At 31.2% G+C, this 24,527-nt stretch overlaps 1 protein-coding gene across 6 annotated transcripts in view; it reads left to right on the forward strand.

The window, feature by feature from the left end:
- LOC134688209 (suppressor of lurcher protein 1-like) overlaps window positions 1–24,527 on the forward strand; it is a 152,628-nt gene that overhangs the window by 109,607 nt on the left and 18,494 nt on the right. For 5 of the 6 annotated variants that reach the window (XM_063548681.1, XM_063548684.1, XM_063548686.1 and 2 more), the window contains one exon: window positions 213–230. The exons of the other annotated variant lie outside the window; for it this stretch is intronic. In XM_063548681.1, coding sequence (XP_063404751.1) covers window positions 213–230 — 18 coding nt within the window. The remainder of the gene's footprint in view (window positions 1–212; window positions 231–24,527) is intronic. 6 annotated transcript variants of the gene reach the window in all.

Here is a 24,527-nt window from a genome sequence, read left to right on the forward strand (position 1 = left end):
TAATGCACCCACAAATCCATGAATTAGATTCATTAGAATTAAATGACAAATTTTTAGTGAGACTGAAATAATGAAAAACATTGAAAGATATAGGAATGGAGAAATATTTGAGTTTTCATGTAAGATAATATTTTATTTGTCAAAATTTGAGATAGAGTTAACCTTCTTTGCCAGCTTTCAGTTCTAACTTGTCTCAATTATTTTGCATGCAGATTACTCAACAACAACCCGTGAGTAAACATGTGTTTATGTACCCTTTTTATGAGTAATTATGTGATGAACCCTTTCCCCTTTCACACTGTCTCCTCTTATAGTCTTTCAGGTGATAAAAACATAGGTTTGAGTTTTGAAATTTAGCTTCAAATTCATAATTGAAGATTTACAGTTATGAAATTTGAATATGATATTGAACTTTATATCACTTACTCAAACAGTACATAATGAAAGATTATTTAATGTTAACAAAATGAGAATGGGAAAATTCAAAAAGATTCATGAATTACTTTCTCTTAAATTACTTTTAATTTTGCTTATGCCAATGTTTCCTTAACGGAAATCTACATTAAATCAGCAATTATATTTACTTTTGTGAAATATGTGCACATGAGGACAAAATTACTATATCATAACAATAATAATTTTGACCAGTTATTGAGAAACAATTTGGATTTCTCTCTTTAAAAATGTGAACATTTGAAGTAGTTTTTAAAAACTAAAAAGTGTAATTTTCTTAAACCAAAAATGTACATTTAAATGACTGATTGCTTGTTAAGAACTGGAACTCAGATTTCTGAACATTTTTAAAATACAAAGATCTTTGGCACATGAAATTCTCCAAATTATTTGTACAGTTTCCCATCTTTGTCTCTTTTCTCACTGTTGTCTAATTGTCTATTTGATGTTGTCATACTGCTGTGTGTTAGATATTTTAAAGCCGTAGTTCTACTGTTTGTATTTAACCTGGTTTGTGTCCTGAACAGTCATGTGATCATATGGTGGTACACTAGCTATGCTTTGCCTTGTACATTGTACATTGAAACAGCTTTATAAATCAGTCAACACTGGTATTACCCAGTAGACATTTGATAGGGACTACCAAAAAAGTTATTTAACCTTTAAAACCATTCAAATCTTATTTTGATTGGTTGGATCTGTAGGCACCTAGACATAACATGCGAGTGTATTGAGTAAGCCGAAGTTTTATGTCAGTTTTCCATCTCTATTGTGTGTGATTAAAAATTGTTTTGAGAAAATTTCACAGATATTTATATATATGTTGTTAAATATTACAGGGTTAATGCATATTTTTTAGTCATAGATTATGGCGAAAATGTATCCCCAATGGTATGAGGAATACTTAATTTCTACTCACAGTTAATGTTTATCTGTAGACCTAAAAACAAATGTCTAGAAAATCCTCCTACATCTTTCTTGTTTGTTGTATGGTTGACTTTTAGAAAATTGCATTATAAGTAGCTGAAGTTTAACTGTAGGTTGGCTTCAGGTGAAAGTAGACAGTTTATGGACCCCTAGCTACTCTACATGAGGTATATTTGTGAGCTCATCTTATGGTCTTTAACATTTAATGATAACTTATGTATCAAGAGAGAAGGGACATACATTGTATATAGCATTAATCAATCAATTTTGTTTTAGAGTACTTAACAAGATATATATGATCATCCTTGGATCACAGGGGAAAAAATCTCAGGTTGTTTGTTAAATTAAAGTTTGTGGTCAAGTTTAGGGGGTCCATTTATGCCACATCAGTAATAGTATCTATACTCTTTTGCTAAGCATTCACACATCTTATGTTCATGGTAATTATTTGGCCCTGTATTTAAGTTGTGATCTATTGACTTTGAGGTGACTCAGTGGCCAAATGGTCTAAGTAGTTACTACTGTCACCACTACTGTCACCACTAGCCAGTCACCACTGAGGTTGTGAGTTTGAAAGCGGCTCATGTGGGTGCACTTGACTCCAATTTTAGTTAAGGTGGTACCTAACACTACAGGGAGATAACTCTGTAACATCAGCTAAATGTTTTAATGACGTTGTGTTGTTAATGGATAATTAAGCTTTTCAAAGATCAAAAGAAGTTTTTGTCAAACTGCTATATAACCAGTGTAATTTTCTGATAAAACGGTTGGTTCAAATTTTTTGAAATTTTTATAGTTTTGTCAAGGGTCTAAGTAAATACTGTGTCAAAATTTAAGGAAAAATTAAACGAGCCAAATTAATTTTAGTTAAAGTGTTGGGTACCACCTTAACTGGTCTTGTTATCGCTCTCACAAGTATAATTGTGATTTGAGTTGACTGCACCTGCCTGGTGCAGGATTTGAACTCACAACCTCAGTTTTGACTGGCCACTGATGCAGTATTATGACTACAAAGACAACTCCGACATGGAGGCTCTGCCTTTAAAATGAAATAAAAGAGGTACATTAGCTGTGTTTATCCTCCTTTTTATTAGTATTATTCAACTCTGTGTAGGCAAATAAGATAAATAATTGATCATGTATTGGACCACACTATATTGTATCATGATGCAGTTTGGTTTTGATTTTTCAAAGAAACTTTGCTTGAATGGCTGTATATGTCTTTCATTATGCTATATTTTTTTCAAACTATTGAGCTGATTTGACAATACTTGACCGTAATGCTTGAAATAACCAATATGGTATTACAAATTAAAAATAATTACATTCAGTTTATTCAACAACAAAAAAGTCATCCTTTTAGTATATAGCACTGTTTTACTTAGAAGGATGAAGATTACAATCCCATTCATCCTGTAGAATGGGGGAGGTTTTGAATCTTTAAATTAATATTTAAAAAGCAATGCATAATGTTCTTGGATTTTGCTGGCAGTTTTTGATATATTCCTTTACATTATTTTGTAGTTTTATTACTTTGTGCACAGTAGATAGAATCTAAAGGTCACTAACCTCATGTCTATCAATGTCTAATAAAGGAGGAAAACATAAATCGCAACTTTTAATCAAAACTCATAAAATAAGACGATTGATTTTGGTGTGATGTGAAAGTCATATAAACAATGATTAGTTCTTAGAGATAATTAGATTACTCCCCCTTGTAACTATCGATTGGGTCAGCGTAAACGTGTATTTAGCCGACAGCTACTATAGATCATGTTATGTTTTTTGGGATTGCTTGAAAATTGTGTATTGATCAGAGAAGTTTTACAGCTTGCAATCTCCATATTTCAAGTCGAGTTAAGAAATTTCACTATTGATTTCCAGTTAAGTAATCACTGTTCCTTACAAGATTCAATCAAGGTCCATGTGCAAGAATTCATACAATGTGCTGCAATTTGTATTCATTGTGTCGGTTATATTCTCTTAGAAAATATGTGCAAGAATTCATAAATTTTGCTGCAATTTGTATTCATTTAATATATGTCAGTTATATTTTCTTAGAAGAATTTATTTTACTGAAGTAAGCAAATGTCACATTGATTGGTGACATTCTACTTTTCTTTTGTCTTTACAGTTACTTATTTTGCTCTTGAGGTTTTGATAATATGGCATTCAAAAGCAATTTTAAAATTTCTTCTGAATATCATCTTGACAAAATAAGTAAACTGTTTACTCAGGGGATAGAAGAATGTCAATCAAGAATGTGCCTTATAATTTATTTCATTGTCTTTTATTAAGTGTTACATCTAAGTTCAGTTATTTGATTATAACAGAGGTGCAACCATGTAACTTGGTTTAAGAAAGTGGCGGATCCAGAACTTTTCCTAAGGGTGGGGACCGCTGACTGACCTAAGAGGGGGCCCACTCCAGTCATGCTTCAATGATTCCCTATATAATCAACCAAATTTTTCCCACAAAAGGGGGGACCTGGGCCCCCCTGGATCTACCTATGCATATACTATAGTATACCAACGTATCTTCTGACAACACAATTTTGGTCACTCTGACATCGAAGTTGATTTGATCCAACTAACATCAGCACTTTACCCGTTTATGTCAAATATCAATTTTAATGATACCTACACAATTTATGGACTTATTTAGACAGAAACATTAAATTGGGGAAAGAAAAAAATAACATTACCAGTGAGGATTCAAACAAAACACAGAAAACTATATACTCTGTAACTTTTAAAAAATGTAAATAAACATTAATACCAGTCTATATATGGTGCAGGAAATCTGATTTAAACTGAAGATCTTAGAAATATAAGAAATAACTTAAGACTCTGATGCGTCTTTCTTCTCTGTTGTTTCCATGGTTGCATTGGAAATTGCATTTAATTTTCATTGAATTCACAAGGGTCTTATAACCATATTTATTTCTAATAGAAAGAACAGTTTTATGACCTATCTTAAATTCTTCAAGTTTAATTTCAAATAAAATTTCAAAACTCTCGTTAAACTGTTATTGATTGTTTTTAAATTGTTTGGCTATAAAGGATTTAACAAAATTTTCTAGCGTTTTGTTTAAGATGGATTTATCTGTAAATTAACTGCATTAGTTTATTTCTCTGAACAAGTTGAGCAGAAATTACATATCGGCGGTTTCTAGAGTATAACTATCGGACATATTCTGATTCCAAGAACATGTTATATTATGTCTTTCTTATCCAGACATGTCAGAATCGTTTTATGAATGTCACGACTTGAACTAATTGAATTTCTGTTTTAAAATTAGATTCTGATCATAGTTAGTTGAGTTTAACATGGAATCATTGAGTTGTACGGAAAGGAATGACTGCTATAATTGAATGTCAAGTCTTGTTAATGCCTATATTGTTAACTCATGATTGTGCCCCCAAGTAAAGACACAAATTGCTGAGAGGTATAGATGGAGCAAATTGTTACACTGAGAAAAGTATTATCCTCCAAGGCAAAGCTATAGGTTCACATTCTTTTTTTAGGGGCAAAATAAGTAAGATCTTTTCATTAAAACTACTGTATATTCAATTTTATTGATGGTGTACAAATTTTCATGAATTTTGATTATGTATGTGAACCATGGCTTTAAATGTTCAAAGAAATGCAATTTTATAATTGATTGCATGCAGAATTTCGGAAAATCTCTAAAAAAAAAGTATCTGGGAAACTGATTTTTCCCTGAATTCATGAAAATCGGTTCTAAAGGAAATAAAAGAATCAACAGTATTCATTCGGAGCATTCCTAATGAAATTTTAGACTTACTATACATGGTACATGTTCCTTATTTTACTAACTTTATTTTGCCCAAACATGATTCAATAAACTGGTGATTAAATATCTTTTGATGCCACATATTTTTAATAAAGATTGATGCAGGATTTGAATACCATTACCATCAGACGCTGTAACACTATGGAAGTAGTCTCTGCCAATCAATTCACAATACATTTCTCCGTAGATTGGTTCCTTTGTTCTGTTTTTCACGATTCATTGTCACCATTTGTTACAAAAAATAGGTATAATTGGGAACCATGTGATGCCTTCTATTCAAATGAAGCTAATAGATTCAACTTAATAAACCTCATTAGCTTGGTTGATAATGTTCATTTATGTATTGACACATGCTTATATTAGACTGTCACGAGGATCTGGATGGGAACCTTCTTTATTTTTTTTTATTTTTTTTTTTTAGGTCTTTTTTCTCTATTCTTTAAATGTTTTGCCCGTTTTTCTCTATTTTTTTTTATATTTTTGACCAATTATTCTATATTCTTTTAATTTTTGTCCTTTTTTTCTCTACTTCTATAGATTTGGTCTATAACTCTCTTTTCTATAAATCCCATCAAAACTATCTTTAATTGCAGATGAGGATCCTGAAATATTAAAAAAGGGGTGGTTGGGCGGCTCAGTCATGCTTTAGTGATTGCCTATATAATCAATCAACTGTTTCCAACAAAAATGGAGGGGGGGCTGGCACCCCACTAAATCAGCCTGAGTGTTTTGTCAGAAATTTGGTGTTGCTAAATTTTGAAAATATTATATGGGGTAAAATGAAGAGAAAAATCTTTGTTTTTAAACTTAATTTTGATGGGGATTAAAGTAGACAGTTTCTATTTGTATGACTATAAATTTAGGGTCCTAAAAAATGTGTTTATTCACATCTTGATGGGGATAAAAGTAGACAGTTTCTATTTGTATGACTATAAATTTAGGGTCCTAAAAAATGTGTTTATTCACAAGATATTTTGAGAGATGCATTACACAAATATGAACTTGGGACAGTCACTTGAATATGTGGTGTGGTATTACTTAAGTCTTAATATCTTGACCGTTCTTCTTTATAGTGAATTAATATTAAATAAATGCCAAAAAGTCAGTGAATTCTCACTATTGAAATAAGTATAAGATGCAAGAAAATATGTGAGGACTAACACATGTTTTTTGTCTACAAAAATGGACATTGCTTTAATGTGATAGAATCTGTCTATTCCAATTTGATCATTCACAAGGGGCAAGGTCGACATATATTTCCTATATATTGTTATACAGATACATATTAATGGGAGAAATATTTTCCTATTGTCCTCAGAGGTCTTAAGATATGATATTTCTTTACCATTTATTATGTCTCTGAATCTTAAGATTAGGTTGTTGTTCCCGTTAGGATTAGAGGCAAAGTCATTTGAATGGTTTATTTATTCTGAAATGTAGAGATTATATCCAAACTTCTTAGAGACAAAATAAATCTTTTCTGTTTTTGAATATGACATTACACGTTTTATGACCCAAAAGAATTACTAACCAAGTTTTTATCTAATTGTCAGCATCTAATTGTTCATATTTTTCTCCAAAAAGATTGTTATTGCAACATTGTTTATGATTAAAAAAGCATAGTGACATTTAATGTGTGATTTTTGAATTCCAGACAAATGGAAAATGCAATGACTTTTACTGACTTAACTGTACCACAGTCTAACATAATTCATAATCTAAGAATGTTATCTGAAGACAAACCACCAAGGAAGTTCTATAGACTTCTATTATATTGCTGCCTTGATAATCGCTTATGGAAACTGTTATAAATGTATCCATTAGAGGAAATCATAAATCCAATGCTTTTGTCGAGACTATTGTACAATTGTTAAGTTACTTTTTATACCATGACAACAGTTGAGGCTCCATACAGCTTAAGGCTTACATAGAATTATGACAAACATGAAGACTCTTGTATAGAGATTCATAAAGAAGAATTAGAGGATTATTGTTAAAAGTAACTTGAGGCTGACATAGATATGCGTGACAAAAAATAAAGACTTAAAGCTGTATAGCTTCAGCCAGATAACATGCAGAGAACTGTTGAATGCTATGATACATGTTGAGGCCATGTATAAGTTCTATACAGGAATGTAAAACAAATTTGGAAGCTCATACTGATACATAGGGATTTTATCCTTTGACAATTATAGAAAAATATGTAAGGAGTCAATGTGGAAAAGAAATATGATATAAAACACCCAAACAGTTACGACTTTTAAAATATTAATTGAAAGAGATTCTTTAAATCTATTTATAAATATCTTTTGTGATTTTTTTATCAATTGTTGTCTCATTGACATGTACCTCACAACCCCATTTATGTAATTCTCTTTTAAATATAGAGTTTAAGGTTTGTGGCAATTTGGCATCAACCAAACTTCATATATACAAAAGAAGAAAAGAACAGCAAAATCAGGGGTCTAGATCCAGCCATTTTTAAAAGTGAGTTTCCTGGGCCGGGTTTCACAACCAAGGATAAAAAAGGGGGGTGCTTCAACCGTATGTTCCTTATACAAATGCATTGATAATTCCAAAAAAGGGGGTTCTAACCCCAAAAGCCTTGTTCCGAACACGTTTCCTTTTTGAAAACACTTTGTTAAGGGGGTATAAAAATAAATCTTTGCTACATTGGAGGACAGTTCATCTGTCCAGCTTTAAGTCTAAAGTCATTATTCAGTCTTGGATTGAACAAATTGATTGAGACAAGAAACACAAGTCATCTTTCTTACTCCCACAAATCAACTTTACACAGAGAGAAGCCATATACCTAATTATGTCTTAAGTTAAGATAAATGTTTAAAGTAAATAGTTTTGGTATTACTATACAGTTAGGTACATAATGGGTCATCTGTGAGCTAATTTAGTCATGGACTGAAAATTGAACTGAAATTGGTAACTCAAATCCAGTCAAATCTTCATATTACATAAAAATTAGAATATAAAAAAGTACAAATCATTAAAGAGATAATTGTAAAAAAAAGTCAACTGAAACATGTGCAAGTTGACCTTTTGTCCTTCAGTATCTTGATATCCTGTATTTTATCTGACCATTAAGATCATCTGTTTATCTAGCAATAGTTCATCTGGTCAACAAGAATCTCTGTTTATGGTAGAAAATCTGAATTAATTGGCGATTTAGTCATGAAATGTATGAAGATAGAAATTATATTGACTTCCTATCTGTAGAACAGGCAATATTTCATGTACAGTGTATAATTTTAACAGGGAAATGTTTACATTATAAAGTAGTGTTAAAGTGGGCAAAATTACTACTTGTCACATCTAACTGATGATTGGACTTAGAGGTCATAAAAGTACAAGGTCACAGATTGGACTTAGAGGTCATAAAAGAACAAATATGAGCGAGATGAGGTCCTGGTAATGCCTAGTTATTATGGCAAGCAAGTTTGTGTGAATCCTATTTCAATTTGTGGAAATTTGTGCTTTGCCTGTCTGTTGCATTCATACAACCCTCACTCACAGAGTTGCATAGTGTAAATTTCCAAATTACACCATGCACCATGTACTATTTCCTTTCCATCTATTGTTTTCATTTTTGAGTAAAACTGATTTTATAACATAGAAAATAACCCACAAATAAGGTGTTTGAGGGAATTTAAAATTTCAATATATCTTTTTGCTGTGTTGAAGATCCGTTTGAGGCATAATCAGCTAGCTGGGTTGTTGTCTTTTTGACACATTCCCAATTTTTATTCCCAATTTTATTGATATGCTGAATTTACACTAGTTTCTTGATATACATAAATTAGAGATGTCAAAAGAACTGAAATTGAATACTTGAGTACTTAGTCATGATCCTTACCTGAGTACTCGAGTACATTGTAGAATTTACGTTGTTGATATTTATCAAAAGCAAGTTTATTTACCGTAGGTACATTTTTTGTACTGTAAATTGTATGCATCATCGTATGCAGGACATGAGTTATGAATTTATCTAAGATTTCCACAATTTGTATTTCTTCTTTAATGTTTGTTATAAAAATATGTTTTTGCTGTTTGTATACTAAATATACAGTTCTCATGACTACTATAACACAGAGTAAGTCACACTCACTCACCCTGGATAAATGTACAATAGATTTGAGAATGGAAATGGGGAATGTGTCAAAGAGACAACAACCGGACCATAGAACAGACAACAGCAGATCTAGATGGTCACCAACAGGTCTTCAATGCAGCGGGAAATTCCTGTATCGGGAAGTGTAACGTTCAGCTGGGCCCTAAACAAATATATATACTAGTTCAGTGATAATGAATGCCATACTAAACTCCAAATTGTACACAACAAACTGAAATTAAAAATAATGATAATAATAACGTATTTACATTGTTAATAGATACTGGTTTTTGGAAGTATTAAGAAAGGAATATTTCAAATGGAACTGAATTTTAAGTAAGGGAAAATGTGGGGAGAAATATTATATCAAGATGTTTAAAAGGCAAATGAGTATATATATCCTAGTTATAAAATTGTAATTAATTACTGGGCTTTCCCAGCCAGTACTCAAGTACTTATAACGTCATTGCCATCCCTAATATAAATAAATGTTTGGGTTTTTTTTCGTCAAATTTCTTGCAAATTAAATGTGACACATTGTTATAATTAAAATTATTTCGGGAAAGATCTGAGACTTAAGAGAATATAATTGCTGAAAAAATTGTTTGTGAAGTACCATATCTGTTTAATGGCCATAAACTTTATAAGTATATATTTAGCCGTAGGGAAGAACAAAATCTTTTTGTGAGAAGCAATTTGGACCAATTAGTAAAGCTGTAGTAATTGAAAGTGAAAAGATTTCCTCAGTTGACTTAAGTATCAGAGGCTTTGACTGGGAAAGAATATTGATTTATGCTTTTCTTGAATTTTTTCTTCCTCAGCATGATATCATGATTTGTTTCTCCTGACGTGTATACTGGTAGATAAATTATTTTGATTTCAGAAGTAGTTTCTTTTGTTAATTATTAATAATTGACTTGGTTACATCAAGTGGCAGAGTGGTAGAGATTCTATTTTCAATGGATATATAAAACCATGTGGGTAGATTCTGTACCAGAAGTCGATCAGATGAATAGACTAAATTATTTCCATTTTATCATGCAAGTTAGATTTTAATGTCTTGACTGCTGCAATTTCAGTGGGATAATGCAAATAAGAATGATTCATTACGAAGACTTTATTTAGTTTCAAGATCCCTGGTATGTCTTGAATTTCAGGGGGATATTATGCAAATGAGAATTGATTCATTTCGAAGATTTCATTTAGTTTCAAGATACCTAGTATATGACTTATACAAAAGATTTTTATGAAATTCTGCAAGATTTCTTGTTGTTACTTTTGTTGATTTCATTTATGGTATTTTAGTTTGAGAAGAGGTTGGTCATTGATAAATATTCCTACCTTATTTCTCGTAAAGTTTATTCTTTTTTTTTTTGTCAAATATATAAGCAAAATTAATTATGGGAATATTAATGAGATACCTGCTCAACCCCCCCCCCCCCCCCCCCCGTAAAAAAAAAATAGACATCTAGACTCTAGAAATCATTTACTTACGATCTTGAATCCACTTTGTTTTTGTAGAGTCTAAACTAGTTACAAATAAATTCAACAGAGATATTATTATATCTAAGATTGCAAAAATCACAGTTGAAAGACAGCATAATTTAGATTATATATTCACAAAAGTGGCAAACAAATTGACAACCTGTATCCTATCTTTTCTATTATTTATCTTATTTATAGGGAAATATGGAAGTCAGTTGAAGTTAGCTCTCATTAAGAGTCAGAATCATGTAAATGTGTATAATTAACAGTGGCAATTTGTTTGCATGAGTATTATCTGAGGTAAAATAATAACCCTCTATATTTTTATGCCCCATTTATGGGCATTATGTTTTCTGGTCTGTGCATCCCTTCGTCCATCCGTCCATCTGTCCCACTTCAGGTTAAAGTTTTTGGTTGAGGTAGTTTTTGATGAAGTTAATGTCCAATCAACTTGAAACTAAGTAAACATGTTCCCTATAATATGATCTTTTTAATTTTAATGCTAAATTAGAGGTTTTATTCCATTTTCACGGATTTCTAAGATTGCCTTTATGATATTTAAAGTTCCTAACTTTGCCTGTATGATTCTAAAACTTCCTTAGTTTGCCTATATGATACTAACTTCCTATGCATATCTTTATTTTACTAAAAATCTGAATATTACCTTTACAAGACTAACTTCCTATTAGATTGCCTTTATGATACTTAAACTTCCTAATTAGCTTACCTATATGATACTTCTTCCTATGCATATTTACAATACTAACATCCTAAGCTTGCCTTTGTGGTACTTAGAATAATGAAGCTTGCTTGCTGTCATTATACTAATTTCCTTAAATTTTCTAAATGATTTTAACCTCCTAAACTTGCCTTTATGATAACAACCTCTCAAGTAAGTTTGCCTTTACGGTACATTTGTACTAACTTCCTCAGTAAACTTTGCCTTTATTATACTATCGTCCTAAGCTTGCCTTTATGATACTTTTTAAGCTTGTTTTTAGGGTACTTAGAAGTACTTCCTTTGAGTTTGCCTCTATGATGCTTAATTCTGAAGCTTGTCTTTATTTGTTAACCTCATAAGCCTTATGATACACATCCTTAGCTTGCCTTCATGGTACTACTTCCTAAGCTTGCTTTATGATAAGAACTTTAAGTTTCCTTAGCTTGCCTTTATTATAAATGTTTTTTTTTTCAACCCTAAAACTAATAAAAGCACCTGAAATCAAACTTGTAAGTTGGTATTCCTGTCGTGTAATGTTGTCATTTAAGCAGTATTTTGAAAACTGCCATTACGCACAAGGTTTGGCTAGCCATAAAAACCAGGTTCAACCCACCATTTTTCCTTAAAATGTCATGTACAAAGTAAGGAAAATGGCAGTTGGTATAAGTAGTTGGTTTCTGTATATGTTACATTGAAGTTTTTGTTGCAGTTTAGCATATCTGTTGTTTTGTTGTTTTCCTCTTATAGTTGATGTGCGTGTGTCTCTTTAGTTTTAGACATCGATTTGTTTCTCTGAATCTATCCTTGACTTTTGAACAGTGTTATACTTCTCTTGCCTTTATATACTATAAAATTTCTGCAAACACTGTTTCTATTAACTTAGCATGGGAAGCAGCCTCCTTTTAACTGAATGAATATTCTAAGAACATTTTCATAAATAAAATATTAATTTAGTAATAAAAGTTTAAAGTGCAGTCTAGTTGAGTGAAAAATGATTGCAAAAATGTCAGATTCTTGATTATTTTCCCTGAGAATAAAATTTATGTATTGCAATATATGGATGAAAAGATTTGGCGATTTATGAATATCAGACTTTGTCATCAGAACTGAGATAAAAATCTCTTCAGATATTGATCTTTTTATTACATTCTCAGCTATCATCATCAAAATTAACTATATGAAATTAAGCATGAAATTTATAATTTCTCTGTTATATATAGTAGGCGTGTTCTATTGGATTTGATTGACAGATTTATTGGCTAGTGGGGTATACCTTATAAGACCTACCAATTTATTGATAAAGTGATAATGATTGGTCAACTAATACAGCTAGTATTACCATCAAAACACAATAGAATAATTCACACAATCGGATAACAAATATTAAGTTAAGCAATGGAACTGGTTTTAAAATTTTATTTTTCTCTATTTTGTATGATAATAACTTCAGCAAAACATTCAAGTAGAAACCGCTACAATCAAGGTAAGCTTTTTATAAAGTTTCTATTAAGAGACCTACGAATGTGAGTGTTCAATCTCTTTCCATAGAAGTTGAATTAGAACACTTTTAAGCTTTGCAGTTAAATGCAGTTTATGTAATTGTCAATCAATCTAGATTTAATAACATACTTTGGGTAACTTTAGGAAGAACTTATTGATTCTGCAGGATTACATTTGGATTTCTGGTTTCCAAAGTTGGTGTTGAACATTCATTTAAGCCTCGAGATTTAAGCATTGCTTGTATTTCTACTATTATGTATTAGGTTAAATTAAATCTTGATGCATATCTGCAGTGGTTTTAATTAAGTTTCTCAAGTTCTGCATGAATATCTATGAAGGGTTAGGGTTTGAGTTGACTCACTGGAAAGTTTCTTTAGGACAGGCTGATATATTCAAACCAGTATAAAGGTCAACGAGGGGATCACAGAAAACTGGCCTTTTTATGAGACTTGCTCAGTAAAATTCAAATATCTATAAAGTTGTATCCAAACTTTAAATGACAAAACCACAAAATCACATATAAAAAAAAATGCAAGGTTTCTGCAATCCACGAAAAATTGGTACCAAAAGGGGAAAAAAACAAAAAACAACAGTAACTTCTAAGATTGAAAGCAGCATTTTACTCATTTCTAAGAAACATGAATTTGCCAGATCATTATAAAAACTATCTACTTTCCTCAAATATCATAATAAAACTTATTGTGTTGCCTGAACAAATGCTGTGAGGGTAAAACATAGCATTAATCCTACACTCAATTTTGGTGTCAACATTAAGTTTCAGATTAATGTAGTTAAAGTAGTGTATAGTCACCAATAAATTTGTTGAACCCTCTTCGAATTTTACAAAATTGGAATAAAGATATACTTTATGCTCACTCAATAGCATAAAGAAGAAAAAAATGGATAAAAAAAATATAACCATTCAAATTGCCCTGTTCTTTAACATATGTTTTAAAATGTTTAATTTTCATTTCAAAATCAATATACTGTAAGTGTTACCACTTCTTAAGCTTGCTTTGTGCATAAAATAAGCAAAGTAAAAGGTATCAAAAATTTAGTCAGTAAGGATTGTATTTGGACAGGTTGATTGGACACTGAAGAAGTTTTATGATAACCATTACATGTTTATTGACAATGGCACACTGAGTGTTTCGGTAATTTTCTGTTATATGTCTTGTTCTCACACCAGATATACTAGTACCACAAATTATTGACTTGCAGACATATATATATTTTGCTTCATATGGAGCAGAAAATATTTTTAAGAGCCGCTGTTATTTTTTGTGTTCATTGAGTTGTTCTTTTGTGTAGATTTTCAATAAAATCTGTTGTTTTAGATTGCTCAAAATTATTAAGTGATTGTGTTGTAATCTTTGTGAGTTAGTTTAAGTGTGTGTGATTATGGGATAGTCTTTGTGGTTATGTGGTTGTCTTCAATCATGATTTTGTGGTGGTTATAGTAAGATAAAAAAAAAGATTGTGTTTTTGCCCTAAACTTTTTGACCTACCAAGAGACTAGCTGGCTTCTTACAATCAGTTATTGTCCTTATGTGAAAAAGTTTTTATTTGATCAGATAGGCATAAGGACTAAAAAACATCTGACAATTCAATTTCTCTTTGCTGAAAAAAATAATAAAATGCCTACCTATCTATCAACTTTCTTATCTTTTGGTGGGATTTGAGCTAAACCAAAGTATTATAAGTGTCGCCAAACAAATTATTTGTTTTTCTTTGTAATATGTGGTAGCCTTTGTGATTATGTGGTCGTCTTTGTGATTATGTGGTCATCTTCGTAATTATGTTGTAGTCTTCATGAACTTGTGGTAGTCTTCATTAACTTGTGGTAGTCTTCGTGAACTTGTGGTAGTCTTCATTAACTTGTGGTAGTCTTCATGAACTTGTGGTAGTCTTCATGAACTTGTGGTAGTCTTCATGAACTTGTGGTAGTCTTCATTAACTTGTGGTAGTCTCTGTGATTATGTGGTAGATATTCTTTGTGATTATGTGGTAGTCTTCATGATTATGTAGTAGTCTTCATGATTATGTGGTAGATAGTCTCTGTGATTATGCAGTAGTCTTTGTGATTATGTGGTAGGAAGTCTTTGTGATTATGTTGTAGTCTTAATGATTATGGAGTAGTCTTCATGATTATGTGGTAGTCTTTATAATTATATGGTAGTCTTTGTGATTATGTGGTAAATAGTCTTCGTGCTTATGTGGTAGTCTTCATGATTGTGTAGTAGTCTTCATGATTATGTGGTAGTCTTCATGATTATGTGGTACTGTCTTTGTGATTATGTGGTACTGTCTTTGTGATTATGTGGTAAATAGTCTTTGTGATTATGTGGTAGGAAGTCTTTGTGATTATGTGGTAGGAAGTCTTTGTGATTATGTGGTAGTCTCTGTGATTATGTGGTAGTCTTTGTGATTATGTGGTAGCCTTTATGATTATGTGGTAGTCTTTGTGATTATGTGGTAGTCTTTGTGATTATGTGGTAGTCTTTATGATTATGTGGTAGTCTTTGTGATTATGTTGTAGTCTTCATGATAATGTGGTAGTCTTTATGATTATGTGGTAGTCTTTGTGATTATGTGGTGGTCTTTGTGATTATGTGGTAGTCTTTATGATTATGTGGTAGTCTTTGTGATTATGTTGTAGTCTTCATGATAATGTGGTAGTCTTTATGATTATGTATTTGTGATTATGTGGTAGGAAGTATTTTGGATTATGTGGTAGTTTTCATGATTATGTGGAAGATAGTCTTCGTGATTATGTGGTAGTCTTGTGATTATGTGGTAGATAGTCTTCGTGATTATGTGGTAGATAGTCTAAATGATTATATGGTAGATTGTCTCATGATTATTTGGTAGTCTTCATGATTGTATGGTAGTCTTTGTGATTATGTGGTAGTCTTTGTGATTATGTGGTAGTCTTTGTGATTATGATGATTATGTGGTAGTCTTTGTGATTATGATGATTATGTGGTAGTCTTTGTAAGTATGTGGTAGTATTTGTAATTGTGTGGTTGTCATAATGTCATTATGTGGTAGTCTTTGTGAGTATGTGGTAGTCTTTGTAATTATGATTATTATTTGGTAGTCTTTGTGATTTTGTGGTAGTCTTTACGATTATGTGGTAGTCTTTGTGATTATGATTATTATGTGGTAGTCTTTATGATTATGTGGTAGTCTTTGTGACTATGTGGTAGTCTTTGTGATTATGTTGTAGTCTTTGTGATTATGATGATTATGTGGTAGTCTTTGTGATAATGTGGTAGTTTTTGTGATTATGTTGTAGTCTTTGTGATTATGATGATTAGTGGTAGTCTTTGTGATTATTTTGTAGTCTCTGTGATTATGTTGTAGTCTTTATGATTATGTGATAGTCTTTGTGATTATGATGATTATGTGGTAGTCTTTGTGATTATGTGGTAGTCTTTGTGATTATGTGATAGTCTTTGTGATTATGATGATTATGTGGTAGTCTTTGTGATTATGTGGTAGTCTTTGTGATTATGATGATTATGTGGTAGTCTTTGTGATTATGTGGTAGTCTTTATGATTATGTGATAGTCTTTGTGATTATGATTATAATGTGGAAGTCTTTATGATTATGTGGTAGTCTTTGATTATGTGGCAGTCTTTAAAAAATATATATTCTTTGTGATTGTTTATTGGTCTTAATAATATTTATGTCCTAATGATTATTTGTTATAATATATAATCTTTGTGATTCACTGGCCTGGTGCTCAATTTTTGGAAAATTTTAGAGTCTGTTGGCCTGTTAAAACATAATTTATTCAGACCTTACACAATTGTACAAGCCTCAGGGCTGCTAGCCCTGTGGTTACTCATTACAGTAAGACAGTTTATAATTACATATTTGGTAATGGGATACCCTGAGAAAGGCCAGAGATTAAGAAAAAGGAGGTAAAGGTGTATTGAGAAACATTCCATATATATTTATTGTGCTCCTCTTAGTATTCTATTGATGAGTGTAATTCTTGCACTTCTTACACTAAGGAACAATATCTAAGATAGCCTCTAGTTTATTGGTATTGGTTTTGTACATGTAATTGATTGAAAGTGATACTTAATTGAAATGACACAGATAGAGTGAAATGCATGGTTACTGCACAGAAAGGCAAAAGTAAATGATTCAGTTGCAGTTTAAGCTATCTGTTAATTGTCTTTCTCCATATTGCCTTTGTAGACATTGTAATTTTGTAATTGAATTAAGCACTTAGTGAAGACATGCTTCTTTTCACCAGTGAATATATGTAGCTATTTTATTGTAATTTGTTGTAAAAGTACATCGATATTGAGTTTAGCTGTCGAAATAACTCCAGCTCATTCTTTAATATAAGCAATTGGATGACATTAATTTCTCCTAGCTTCCATGGTAGTTCTGCAATATAAGCTAGTGATATTGATATGTTGCCATGGATTCTAATGATGGATTGGAATTCTAACGTTATTTTATAGACAAATGTATGGGTTTTTTGTTTTAATTCTTCGTCAATTGATACCTACTCTGAATGTTTTGTTTATTTATTAGTCTATTTTGTAACTGAGTAGTTTACATGTTCTCAGCTTGTCCATTCCTTATTGGTTTAAACTTCTGTAAGCATTTTATTTTACCATTGTGATGTCTTGAATTTAAAAATCAACCATGCCTTATGTAATATGAGTGATGTTCGATTGGATGAGTTAATAATAATTTTCAATATTTAAATTCTTGGGTTAAAGTTATATTGACTTATCATGTAATAAATTGGAAAAAGAAAGGAACTGTACTAGGAATACCTTACAAAAAAGACCAATAACAGTCTGCGGGTCTCGTTTTTTTTATTTTTATTCAACTTCGTTAACAACGCCTATTGTTTTAATATGTCAGAGAATTGAAATGATGAATATAACACAATGTGAAGTATTAGTTAATATTTGACTGAGAAATTACATTATGTTATTGAGCCAATGCAATTAATTGGTGTGTTTTTTTCTCTGCAAATATTGGCACGGTGTTTTTGTATAAAACCATTCTTATAATAGTTTTTCCATGGTAAGACTAGATGCTATTTAAAACAAATATCTTTTGGTCAATTAAGCAAGATCTAAATAGATTTAACTATCAATTGAGCACTTTGTAGATATCATAGTACTATATAAATCACTAAATAATTCATTTCTATCTCATCTAACTTGAAAAGGATACCAGAGATACAGTAATAATTCTGCTTCTTATCTTGACTATCATCAAGAAATTGACAATAAGAGCAATGGTTAATGAGAACTGCAAATGAGATGATATCAGCTTTCCTATTGTGATCTTTCTAATTTTGTGTAGCAGATTATTCCTGGGAGCTTGCTTTTCATTGATTTCCCCGGACAGCTGGTTGCTCACTCATGGCTCGCAAGGAAGCTATTAAACCATTGGGTTCTTAAAGTGGTTAAGTTAAATACATCCCTTAAATAGACTATTTTGATACTATCATCATTTGTTTGAGCATGATGATTCGGGTGCCACATATGGAATGGAAGCTACCTACCTTTCTAGAGCACATGATATCACCCTTTATTAGGTATTATTCATGTTGCTGAGCCAGTCTTCAGTTTTCAATGTTATGTTTTGCAGACTGTTATTGGTCTTTTTATAAGTTATTCCACATTGTATTGGTCAGTTTTTAGTTTGACTTTTTATTTTTCCCTTTGATGCAATCTGCAGGCTCTTGTTTTTACTTTAGTAAGTTACAATGGGATTCAAATTAGTCAGCACTTTTTAACATATCTGTATGATAAGAAATATTTCAGCCTTTGCAATCATGGAAATTTTTTTAAATTATCTGTTGCAATGAAAACAGACTCTGTTCACAGTCATTTATCAAAAGAGAGCAGCTTATTACTGGTATTTAAACTTGCTGATAATTTAAATTTGGACAAGATGAACCAACACCTGAAGTGGTTATCCAGCGTTTGAGTAATAGTGGTAATAATCGCTGATAACTAATAGTAAGACCTTATAGGTACAATTTCTAAGGTTTCAATGGTGAATAATTTGGACTTAGATTTGATATGCTTTAGAGCATGATATATTGATAGTTGATACTTTCATATTGATTGAGACTGAATTTTACCATCTAGATGGTTTTTTTTTTGTGTGATTGAGATTTGATTTTCATTGACATACACCCCCATCTACTTTTATGTGCCAAACATTTGGTTATTATGTGACAACTATTTTTGATTTTAATGTTTGTTTACTTTCCCATCTGCCTCTCCTTTGTTAACAGTTTTGCGTCCTTATAAATGTTTTTTCTAACAAAGACAGTTTAGAACAGCGTCAAATGTATTTTCACGGCAAATATAGAATTGTTGAGATTAATTATGGACATAACAGAGACATATAAATGTGTTTTGTTTTTACAAAAGAGTTAATTGAGGAATCATGCTCCTTTGATAATATTGACTATTTAGAAAATAATGTTTCTGTTTTGCTGTAAAGTACCATGTTATTTGATTTATTTGTCTCAAACAATTCCTTTCTGTTTAATGTAAGCAATAGGTTGACATTAATTTTTGCTGTTTTCTCTACTTATTCTGTAATATAACTAAAGTATATTGACATATTACCATGGATTCTAATGATGAATTGGAGGTTTAATGTTATTTAATAAAATCTGATAAGTTGGGAAGTTTTTTGTGAAAATGTCATAGTGCCATGCTTAACTAGATTCCTGTCATAAATGTTTTGTATTTTCATCAGAATTTTGATTTCTTGTCTAGATTTCAGTCAGAATTTGTTTCAGAATAGTAATATGAAGCTATTAGTAACTGCCAACCTAATCATAAAGCAGATATTAATTGAAATGGATATTCTGGTGGATAGTGGTCTCATTGGCAATCATACTACATCTCTTTATTTTTATAAAGATGGCCGTTTCTGATAATTATTAGTCATTATTTCGATCCAATACATGGTTAAGTTAAACAGCTGTGTATTTCAGTTTTTTGTTAGCATTTGTTTTTGAAGGCAGCAACAATTATAAAGAATTGAAAAGTTTTCCTTGGAATAGGACTTTTTAACAATGCATTTAACAGTTCTTACTCATTTGTAATGTGTATTGTCACAAGGAATGTTTGAGGTGGTACATAACACTTAACAGGGAGATAACTCAGTAAAAATCAGTTTTAATGATGTTCTATTGTTAAAGAAATATTAAGTTTAGCAATGATCAAAATTAGTGGTTGTCAAACTGCTGTATGTTCTCAATTTTTACAGGTAAAGTGTGTGGCTCAAGTTTTTATTACCATAGGGTCAAAGCAAACATTTTGTCAAATAAATTTTAGTCCAGGTGTTTGTAGTACTTGACCTTAAAAAGTTTTTAAATTATTTATTTTCTGTATGTTTTGATATAGCATATATATGGAAATAAAGAGGGAACGTTGGTTGCCAAGTGGTCTTTATGTAAATTACTTTGGTCACTAATATGTCAACATTGAGGTTGTGAATTTATACCCCACATGTGCATTGGTGCATTTGACTCTGATATCAATAACCTGAATTGACAAATGTTTTGGTTCTTTCTATGTGCTCTCAGCTTCCTCCAAAAAAAACTGTCTACCATGTTATTGCCAACAGGTCTCAAAGTGGCATTAATGCCAACAATAAACCAGGACCAGAAATCAATGTAGAAGAATTGTCCTCTTTCAGGAAGGTAGCAGTGTATCAAGATTTACTAGTTAGCTAATATGAGGTGTACATGTCTGTCTGGCAGGGCTCATGTTGGCCTTGACCTTATTTTCATGGTTCATTGATTAATGTTAGTTTTCCTGGTTAAGCGTGCGTCTTAAATATGCAATAGGTCAACTTTATTTTGTACCTTTGGTGTATAGAATGAATGTAAGGTGTACTAGATTTCCAAATTGGTTTATCTGCCCTTGACCTCATTTTCTTGGATCATGTTAAGTTTATTTGATAGTTGTAGTAGAGCTAATATATTTAGGACACATAATCAACATAATATCAACAGTAAGTTAAAATGGGGGAGACATTTCAGTGTGTGTACTCTATATCTATTAGTAACTTCTCTCAACTGCTCTGCATTTGTACATCTAATACCAGACTTAGCAAGTCATTTGAAAGTTGGTTTCCAGAAAGTCCCTAAAAGCTTGTGTACTCAGACTCTTGTATACTTAAAAGGTTGAAAAAAAACATTTAAATCATCTTAGAAAGAGAATGAATAAAGAATATGTCTCTCTGGGCATTAGTTTATTGCTGTCTTTGTATTATGAAATGATCTGTTCCTTTCTGAGGATGATATATTTGTGTAGTTGTCACAATGTGAGTATTATAATTTGATATATTTGTAGAGACATAATATTGAATTAGTTGTAGACATTTGTATTGACAACATATAATTCCTATGTAATCTATCTCCGTCACCTTGGTCTACATCAACACGTACCTCCAAAATGACTGATTAATTGTGTCAGTCCTGTCTGACATATTTTTTGCCTTGTGTAATGACTGATTAACTCTATCAGTCCTGTCTTGTATTACTTTTACTGACTAATTAGTTGCGTCAGTCCTTTTTTTTCTGAGTACTAAAAAGAAATATCTGATTAAAGCTGATCTCTTGTGCCTCAAATTCATTGACTGCTTGAAACTTTGCCCTCATTTCATCTCTTGTTGCTATTTTCTTTAAGTTTTACACAATTATGGTTTAAAAAGGCAAGGCGAAGGTTTGTGTTTTATGCAACACATGGTAAGCACAACCATATGTGTGCCTGTACCAAGTCAGGCTTTCTAGACAATGTGTTGCAGGCATAATTTTTTCTGGAGGGTTGTCAAGTTGGTTCAGAGGGGGTTGGTTGATGTGGTCTGTGAAATTTACCAGTATTTTAAGAGATTCTTGCGGTTTCCTTTTTATATTCCAATGAATAAACAAAGATATAGTTTGGACAACTATAAAGTAAAAATACAGTCCATTAAAAACCACTTGGTTTAGTTATAATTATAAGATGGTTTACTGTTAATAGGTCCCTCGAGAACCTGCATCTTGCATGCTGAAGACAGTTAACACTGAATTTACATTTACACCCATTACCAAGAAATCTATTGTACTTTATCAAACATACTTTACTGTAGTCTATATAGTCATGTTATACTGACATACAGACAATGTTTTAATTTAGTCTGAATTACCAGACTTTTCTTCTTGAATCATTCCCATTCCTCAATTCTCTTTGCATGATATAAGTAATTACAAATGTATATCTCAAAACAAAGTTTGATATTCTACAAGAAGACTGTCTTTTTACCCTAATTTAAAGATGGTTTTCTGTACAGTTTAAACATGTTTCAGACCAACATTTTACTTTTCCACTAAGGTTTTGACAATAAGATTAAGTTTTATTAAGCATTTACTTTTGCATCTTTTTCTCAGAAAATCTGTGTTGGGAACTTTTTTTTTTTTTTGGCATAATCAACCTTTCATTTCTGTTATTCTCCATTTGTATCCTTTTCTTTCAAATGACAAATATTTTCCTTAAAGTGGCAATATAGCTGTTAAATTCAGTATCACCAATTTGACTTTATTCTCAGATTTGATTCATAACATAACTTAAATATTAATATAAAAAGACTGAGAAGCATATGAAGATTTGATTTTTCAAGGTATGTTTGCTTTTATGTCATAGATTTAAAATAATAATAATAACTGTTTAACCTGGATATGAATAATTTGTTGTGGTTCGAAACTGTCAAAGAAATGTTTTCATGGTGCATCCCTTGTTTTACTTTTTAATGTTTAAATTCCTTTATTTTAAATAACTGCATGAATGCTATTATGGCATCTATAAGCTATTAAAAGAGGGTTACATGAAAACCTGTTTTATTATTCACTTGCAAGTCAAAAATACATTTGAGATGTTTTCAATCTTATTTTGACCAAATTGAACCAAACTGAAAGCTAATACGGAAATAAAGGAGTTCATTGTTTTGCTTTCTTGACTGTTTTTGTCTTAAAATGGCAGCTTATGCCCCTTTAACTTGAATTTTCCAGTACATTCTAAGCATCAAGTACTTAAGATCTCAAAAAATGTTGCCCTATCCCTTAAAGAGCATCTGTTTTATTATTTGGTGAAATTTCCTGGCCAATGTTCCTGGATGCGTCTTGTGGTCTACCAATGCAGTGTAATGTTTATATTATGAGTTAAATATTTGTATAATAAACATGGGTATGTAAACATAAGCTTATAGAATGACATCTTAAATTCATCAAATGAGAAAGAGCAAAGAAATGTTTATTGTTTTTATGGCACAAAAATTGCTTCGACCATTAGTGTAGAATGACTACACAGATAATTGAAGACTATTTATCTTATTTTGGTTGATTCTGTCCAAAAGATTTAATGATTTTTGTCAGTTTTAACCATGATCATATTATGGGAAATAATATTGAGTCAGAATTGCAAATTGTTTCCTCAGATTTCCTTTTCATCCCAAGATATCACTTTGAAGATGAAACGGTACAAATTGAATCAAGACTGAACCATGTGTCGACAGTAGACATCTTTCATTTCCAGTGATAATAAAAAATCATCCTGTTTTCTCGGAGATGAGATTGAAAATATAATTTGCTGAGCGATTGCTACTGATTACAGAATTTCTCCATGACAAGTGACTTCATGACACAATTGTTGTTTCAACTGGTTCAATTACAGTTGCATTGTGGGAACGGCTTTGTGCTGTTAAATTTTGAATTAAAGTTGCAGACGCTATTATAGAATTGTGGAGACAGACATTATGTTAGTAACAATATTGTTTATGATTTTGAGTTTGGGATTTTATATCCAAAGCATTTCTACACAGACAACAGGTATTATGACATTTATTTATTAAGCTCTCAATTAACTAAAATGGGTAATTTATTTTCAAGACAGATTTGTAATTTTGATAAATGATGTAACCAAATGCTAACGAAAGTGAAAAATGTCTACTTTTATTATTTGCTTTCTCGATATGTCTGTGGATAATTTCAGCAGAAAACATAATTGGACACATTGGACATTAAAAGTGATTGCCTATTGTTTTAGTTATGTCTGTTTGATATAGATTACTATTTAAGTTGAAGAAAATGTTCTTGCAAATTTGTCATCTGATTGAGACGACTTGTTACAAATTTTTCAAGATTTTAAATGTCGAAATTTTCTTTTTCTTAAATGCTGCATGATTATGAAGAGTACAATAGCTATTTGTAAAATTGTCTAGTATTTTTGATATCCTTGGAAGTTCATTTTATTTGATTTCGCTCACCTTGCTTAAAGCTATAAGTGATAGTGAAAACAATTGCAATAAATTTTATTCTGTCTATTAGTAAAATTTAAAAAAAAATTAAACCCATGGAATATTTTATGTTTTTTTAATGGTCCATCTGTCTGTCTGTGCAATTGCTCATTAATCATGTTCTTGTCATCTTTTTTCCGATGTAGTCGATATA

Source organism: Mytilus trossulus, chromosome 10 (assembly GCF_036588685.1).
Source record: "Mytilus trossulus isolate FHL-02 chromosome 10, PNRI_Mtr1.1.1.hap1, whole genome shotgun sequence".
In the NCBI taxonomy this organism is placed as follows: Eukaryota; Metazoa; Mollusca; class Bivalvia; order Mytilida; family Mytilidae; genus Mytilus; species Mytilus trossulus.